At 42.2% G+C, this 7,925-nt stretch overlaps 2 protein-coding genes and 1 pseudogene across 2 annotated transcripts in view; all 3 read left to right on the forward strand.

Annotated features, from left to right (window-relative positions):
* LOC113156607 (polycystin-1-like) overlaps positions 1-7,925 on the forward strand; it is a 46,363-nt gene that overhangs the window by 29,146 nt on the left and 9,292 nt on the right. The window lies entirely within an intron of this gene.
* On the forward strand, positions 212-2,030 carry LOC113156797 (PI-PLC X domain-containing protein 1-like). The gene is given in 8 exon segments (XM_026352131.1): positions 212-334; positions 460-576; positions 760-884; positions 966-1,047; positions 1,050-1,096; positions 1,207-1,368; positions 1,456-1,639; positions 1,759-2,030. Coding segments are annotated over 7 exon segments (936 nt in total). The 5' UTR covers positions 212-334; positions 460-467; the 3' UTR covers positions 1,986-2,030.
* Positions 2,256-6,407, forward strand: LOC113156796 (annotated as a pseudogene).

A 7,925-nucleotide genomic window follows, 5' to 3' on the forward strand; every position in this document is an offset into this window, starting at 1 on the left:
CCATATCGACACACGCAAGAATGCAGTGACAAAGCATATGCATGCAGAGTCATGCCCGAAGCCTGGCTTCATTTACTAACAGCAGGTGAACTGTAATGGAATGAGCACCGTATCATTTTTATCTACCTGTTCTATTTTTAGATTTCCTTGTGCATAGTTTAAGAACCAGTTTGACTGGGGCACATTCATTTTTCTCTCGACCATTGTGCTGTGAAGATTAGTTTTAACGTGTGAGCAACAAAAGGCTTTTTGACTTTTATGGCTACGGCAGTTCTGCAGCGACACCACTGAGGTACTAAAGAAGTTAAGGAGGGCTGGGGATCAGTGTGGCAGGGTGAGTGTGATTCCTCTAACCTTTGACTTTAATACGTGCTCTATATTATGTGGCAGCCATTATTGACAGTCACAACCACTGTATATGGGAGCTGACTTGATTTTTATTACTTTTATGTTTTGTAGAAATTCAAATGTCTGCAAACGGCAAAGGGAAAAGAGGTGTCACCCGCTACAGTGACTGGATGATGCAGCTGCCACCTGAACTTCACAACATTCCTCTGTTCAATCTGGCCATACCAGGTATGAAGCTGGAATAATGAAACCGCCTGCAGTGCTACTGTTACATTACACTTGACTTGACTGTCATGAAAACAACGTGTGGAGACATTTCCCTCAAAGCTGTACAAGTACAATACTGGAATAATGTTTTTTAGTGTTATGGCAACTATAGATACACCATATCATGTGTTTGTGAATTCCTAGGAAGCCATGACTCAATGAGCTATGATTTGGACAGCAGCTCATCTATAATCGAGCCTGACAGCCTTAAAAAATTCAGCAGGTTGTGCTGTGTGCGTAAAACACTGCTCAAATGGGCGGCCACTCAGGTACGTTCTGCCACAACTCTCTCGATGTATTTGTGCCTTTCAGAACTAAAGTGTGGGGTGTTTGTTCGACTTGTGTTGCAGGAAGACACCATTACTAAGCAGCTGGATGCAGGAGTTCGTTACTTTGACCTGAGGATCGCTCGCAAACCCCACGACACCAACCCCCCAGGCTGTACTTTTACCATGGGCTGTACACGCGGACTGATGTGGAGGTAGTCAGAATGATTTATGAGTAATTAGTGTTTTTATCATGTGCTGTAAACTTAATCAAAGAAAGTATACCAGCTGTATGAAGACGTACCATTCTGCCACTGTGAACCAGAGTGTTCTCAAGATGATCAATGACTGGGCAGAGAGGCATCCCAGAGAGATCATCATCCTGGCTCTGTCGCACTTTAAAGGGTTCGATCAGAAGACTGAGCTCCACAACCATCTTATCAGCTTCATCAAGACCTTATTTGGACCCAAAGTCGTACTGAGAGGGGTAAAGTATCAAACACGGTCTACTGTGTGATACTGTATGAGAGTTACACTGCCTATCTGATAAAATGAATTATATGTTTCACAACAGGTCACCCCGACCCTGAGGAGCTGCTGGGATCAAGGCACAAATGTCATAGTTTCCTATGACTATCCAGCAATACATGACTCTTATATGTGGAGTAAAATATCTTATTTCTATGGCGACAGTATGAAGATTGCACGGGTTGAATCTGTACTCAGTGAGGTTTTGGAAAAAACGAGGCCTTCACATTGTGAGTTTTCACTGATCCCCAGTTGTATGTTGTTACTGATGACAGACACCTTTTCAAACATGGTTTCCTGTTCTGTGACATTATTACTCAGCATCATTACTTTGCCCGTGACCCCACAGGTTTCTTTGTATGTGGCCTGAACTTGACGCTGCCGGACGATGCCAGGATATGCCTGTACGTCCTTCGCCTCTGTGACAGCTTTGCCAATGTTGTACGGAGGAGCCTCCCGAGGCTGCTGCTCTGGGTGAAGCAGCAGGGCAGCAGAAAACCCAACATTGTGGCCTCGGACTTGGCAGGTCGGGAGGATTTTGTGTCAGCGGTTATCCAGCTCAATATTTCAAAATAAGTGAGGGCACAGTGGACACTGCATCCATCCATCCATCCATATAATATGTTTATGTATTATCCTCATGCAGTTGTTTGTTTCTTTTGTTGTCTATAACACAGTGTTACTGTCCCACTGTTTTTGTAAACAGCTGATTGTTGAGGCGCCACCATGTGTCAGTTTGTGGTATTACAATAAAGTGCAGTGAAACTTCAGCCGGACCTGTCTCAGCCGTCAACTGACACTGTGTGTCCGCTAAGTCGCTAACGTTAGCTTAGCCAAAAAATGAGCAGCGACACGCTTGGTGAATTAGGATGTTAAGATTAGCATGGCGTCGGTCGACGTCCACTAACAGCCGCGTTGGGCCCGCTCGTGTGTTCAGTGCGGCTTTGCGGGGAGCGGACAGTCCGCAGCAGAGGAGTGTGAAACGGAGTGGGCCCCCTCCAGGAGCCAGGTCAGCGTCTGTCCTCGTCCAGCCGGCCCGCGGCCTCAGGTAAAAAGCCTCCGCGGCTAGTAGCAGCTAACGTTAGCTGCACGCTAGCTAAAGTTGTCCCAACACGCAAACTTAACTTGTCAACCATCTTGACGGCGTCACACAGTTTGACAAGTAAACAGTTTGCAGCATGACGGTAAGTTTCTGTGAAGACGGATCTGCTTTTGGACGAAAGCTGTGTGTTACGCGAAACCCCAGTAGATAAAACATACAATTAAAGATACAACTATTATTTGTTATTGTCAGCAAGCATCCCCCTGTGAACAAACACATTTATCCAAGTCTAAATAGGTCATATTTGTATTCGGCACAGATGCAGAAGTCATAAAGCAGAACTTGTTTCTAATAAATTGCCATAAATGTGAACTGCTTTGCGTGGAAGCGTTAACTTATGTTTGCTAGCTAGCATCATAGTCAATGTGTTTTAGCGTTACATGTAGATTTAACAGTTTAAATCCATGTGTTGTATCCTGAGGAACTAAGTAAGAGTAACAGCACAACTCTGTTTATATTTAACACTTGCTGTTTAATATTAATATTAAGCACATTTGATCAGTTATTTGGCCATGAGGAGGTAACATGAAAAAAACAAAACAAAAGCATTTTCCTGCATATACAGTATTATTAGGTTTACTAAAAGGAACATGCCTGTGAGATGTTCTTTTATCATTGTGATGCACAAGATGAATATTTGTCTACAGTGTTATAAACAAACAGGAACTCAGATTGTAAATATACATGTTTTTGTGTCCAGTATCTCTGTTTCTATGAGCATGGCATCAGGGGTTGAAGGTTCATCATCCTCCACCACTCACAGACACACCAACAGGTTAGCTAAGGAGAAGTCGCCCTACCTGCTGCAGCATGCACACAATCCTGTTGACTGGGTAGTGAGACTGAACTGCTTTAAACACAATATCAGCCGATGTTACTTGTTCTGTGCTAATCTTTGCAATCTTTGTTTCAGGTATCCATGGGGACAAGATGCTTTTGACAAAGCTAAGAATGAGGACAAACCCATCTTCTTATCCGGTAATGGGACCATGTCACAGTAATATTTCAATGAGAGTTTCATGCTGATTGACTGTAATTGCTCTGGAAGTAAACCTTTGCTGTGTATCTCTGTCTTTACCTGACCATCAGTGGGATACTCAACATGCCACTGGTGTCATGTGATGGAGGAGGGAGTCTTTTGAGGATGAGGAAATTGGAAAATTCCTTAGCGACAACTTTGTGTGCATTAAAGTAGACAGGGAAGAGAGACCTGATGTGGACAAGGTCTACATGACGTTTGTACAGGTGTGTGCACGTGACTGTTTCATTCACAGTTTCTCACTCAAGCCTTGTTTCATTTTTCTGTGCTAATATTTTCTTTTGGTTGCTAATGTCTACAGGCAACAAGTGGAGGTGGAGGTTGGCCTATGAGCGTGTGGTTGCCCCTGAACTTAGACCTTTCATTGGGGGCACCTACTTCCCTCCAAGAGACCAAAGAGGAAGACCTGGACTCAAGACAGTCCTCAGCAGAATTACTGAACAGGTAAAACCTGCGTCTTTGAATGACATGTTGCGTGTTGAATGTTTTAAGTTTTGTTTCATCGGTTTGTTTTGCCTTGTTGACGGTATTTGTTTACCTACTTATGATAAGTGTGACTATCATTTCTCAGTGGCAGAATAACCGCACGGCTTTGGAATCCAGCGGAGTGAGATCCTTGAAGCATTAAAGAAAGGCACGTCCATCGCTGCAAACCCTGGAGAGAGTCCTCCCCTGGCACCAGATGTAGCTAACCGCTGCTTCCAGCAGTTAGCCCATTCCTACGAGGAGGAGTATGGAGGCTTTAGAGATGCTCCCAAGTTCCCCACACCAGGTAGACACAATAAAACCCTGTAGGCTTCACCTACCTCAGCACCGCTAGTTCTCACTCTTTCTCTCTGCCCTTGTCCCTGTCCTCCATAGTAAATCTGATGTTCCTCATGACGTACTGGTCTGTGAATTGCTCCACCTCAGAGGGGGACGAGGCCCTTCAGATGGCCTTGCACACACTCCGCATGATGGCGCTGGGAGGCATCCATGACCACGTGGCACAGGTTCATACATGTGTGTTGTAGAAACTATTAGTCTCCTGATTAAAAATAACAAACAGAAAATTAATAGTAACTATTAAATATTTTAGTAGTCATCTTCACACTGCTCATTCGAGGCAGCTTCACTGTGTCAAGGTATAAGTGTGAGAAGTTATTGTAAGGCTGATGGCAGCCTGAAGTGTTGGGGGCAAATGGGTGTTTTTCCTGGGAGACTCCCACGTTTACTGGAGGAGAAACAGCATTAGCGACATGATTCAGACTCAAGTACAGTTGTCTTTGTACTTTGTGTTAGACATGTTAATGATTACAGGTACATTCAGCTGCTTTTCACCAACATGTATGAGCTGTCAGACTTAACGAAGGACAAACAGAGAGCCTGTCAGTGGACCACTATGACATGTAAGTGGTTGGTTAAAGGTAGCAGAGGAAGGTGGTCAATTCTCTGGTGACCCAGCCCAACCAGGTGTGTGTTATTTATCTTAACCTGACCTTAGTCATACTGGAACCTTATGTCGTAGCAGTTCTTGAGTCTCTATTTCCTTCAACTGCTCACACACGTAGTGCGTGTGAGGAAGTTTATGATCACGTTGTGTTCGATGCATATCAACTTTCCTTGAGTCCAAATCATAAAAAGGCAAGCAAAAGATCAACATTGCTTCTCCACCATTATTATTTTGAAAGCAATGTTCAGTTGTCGTGCGTGTTAATATGTCACGTTAACATCAAACCACTAATACCCCTTGATACCTAAAACACTCTTCTGTGTAAATAGGCAGAGGCAGGGTGGGAAATTACATCATAATGTGCCAGATGCAGGTAAATATTGAGATGGCCGACTTAGTTGACCTGGTTCTGCTGGAGGTTTCTTCCTCTTAAGGGAGTTTTTCATTGTGAAGAAGTTAAAAAAATTAACACATCACACCGAGATGAAGATGTGCTCAGTTTTTTAGTTTAGATATGTTTGAGTAATAATAGAAAGAGTTTGGCTGGTAACTGGATTAAATCCTTCGTAGTACTGTGTATACTGTATCACGTTAATTTCTTTCTGTGTCTCTCTCTCTCAGGGTTTTCATCGTTACTCTACAGACTCCTCCTGGCATGTTCCCCACTTTGAAAAGATGTTGTATGATCAGGCTCAGCTGGCTGTAGCCTACATAACTGCTTCTCAGGTGTGTGTGTGTGTGAGACTGGTTCTTTATCTGTGGCTGTGTGTGTGTATTTCCCTTTCTGTATCTGACAGGGTAATTATCCCTTCATCATTCTGTGTCTCTCTTACCCAAGTAATTTATTGCCATATTAATCAGACAGAAAGAAACATTAGTGTGTGACTGAGTAACTTCAGAGTAAATACAGTCGCAGTGAAGATGCTGTTGCTGTTACACACATCACATGTATTTTATAAGATTACTTTGATTACTATTTATGAAAGGAGTATATTACTTCAGATTGATTTTAAAGAGGACCTGCTGTACTGTGAAGCCCAAAGTTTTTAGTTTTCTCTTGAGTGTGTTTCTTGAGTGTGGATGGAGAAAGAGAAACGAGAAGTTAATTAGGTCAAAACAAATACGAAGACAAACTTAAATACATATTAAGCACATGTTTGTGCTTAATGAGCGTATATGGCTACCTCAGCACTTTCATTTCACACTGCAGGTAATATGCAGCATATAAATCACATGAAGGGATCTTTAAGGTTATGCTAAGGTTGAATCATGGCTCTTATGCAGGTGTGTGTTTCTGCTTTTCCAGGTATCAGGTGAGCAGCTCTTTGCAGATGTTGCCAAAGACATACTGCTCTATGTCTCCAGAGACCTGAGTGACAAGGTGAATCATCTGCAGCCTTGTTAGGACTTCTGTCTCTGTGTGTGTGTGTGTGTGTGTGTGTGAGTGTGTGTGTGCTATCATTGTGAGGACCAGCATGAATTTTTAACTATTGTACTAAGGACATTTTTACAAAGTGAGGACATTTTAGCTGATGGATTAGATTGCATGGTAACAACAGGAAACTCATTAAACAGAGCTATAGAAACTGTGGTCTATTGTTACAATGTCTGTATCTGCTGCTGACATAGCACAAACATTAACTCTAAATCCCACCAGTGGATAGTAATTGTTTGAGGACAAGGGGCGAGACCCCGTTGACAACTGGTTTCTTAAACCCTTGCTCTCATTTAAGGGTCAACCTGCCCTTTTGATTAATGAGCCGACAGCAGAGAAAGGGGCAGACAATTAAAAGCACACTCACTATAATCATATTCTCCAAGATTTATTGCGTAATTATACGCTAATGAATTAGGGCTAAAAAGGTAATTTTCCAAAGACTGGATGTTTCTCTGTGCTAGAATTGGTGGGTTCTTCCATCGGTGATGTAGACTCCTTGAGTTCTCATCACGATTGAAGAAATACTGTTCACTGTTGTGTCTGGGCCCTTAGAGAGCACTGAATGACACTCTTCAGTCAGGCCTGTTCAAAGTTTTAAATTGACTATGGATTGAGTACTGCTAGATTTGCCATTTTAACACTTGTGAACCAAATGGACCAACACTGTTGCGTTGTTGTGCTGTTCTACTCGTTGGCAGCAGGTGCGTTGTCTCTGTAAGTAGGTTACATAGCAGCAGGTCAGGGCTTTCTCCATCAGAGCAAAATTTGTCTCCCAAAACATCTATTGCAACCTGTAATATTGTCCAAAAGAAAGTGCAAGAATAACTGAAAACAAACATTTGACAAAACATTTAGATCCAAGCATGATCATCTGAGTTTCACACTGAATAATACTCTATGTATTTATAAGGAATATCATTTAGTAAAATACCATTTAGCTTCATTAGATAATGGCAATCTCACAAAAAGTAAAATACTAGACAATAAATCCCCAAACGGACGAGGCAGATTGCTGTCCACCCTTAGCCCCTTTCTGCTGGAGGTAATGAGTTTTTCCTCTCCACTGTCTCCCGGGGCTTGCTCTAAGAGGATCTTAGAGAGTTCTGTGAGATCCTTACCTTACTTCTTAAAGTTCTTAAGATGATTTTATGGTGATTTGTCACTATACAATCTACAATGATGTGATGTCTTCAGCTTGCATTTATCAATCAGAGAGGCTTTAACAAAAAATGCTAATGAGTTTCCTCATGGGAAGTGATATGATATGATGTGCTATGGTACTATATTTTGGCCTCTGCCAGTATCTTTTGATCTGCTTCTTGCAAGTCCTCCATGTTGGTAGTTTAAGTGGTAAGTGTAGAGACAATTGTTGAGTCTTAGAAACTTCTGATCTCAAGTTATTTTTATTTTTTTGACTGTGAAAGGCTACACATATTTAAATTTTTATATAATTTTTATCTTCATTGTTGTTTAGAGCTGTCCTCTAAACAACAGTTATCTCACAG

The sequence above is a fragment of the Anabas testudineus genome, chromosome 19 (genome assembly GCF_900324465.2).
Source record: "Anabas testudineus chromosome 19, fAnaTes1.2, whole genome shotgun sequence".
In the NCBI taxonomy this organism is placed as follows: domain Eukaryota; kingdom Metazoa; phylum Chordata; class Actinopteri; order Anabantiformes; family Anabantidae; genus Anabas; species Anabas testudineus.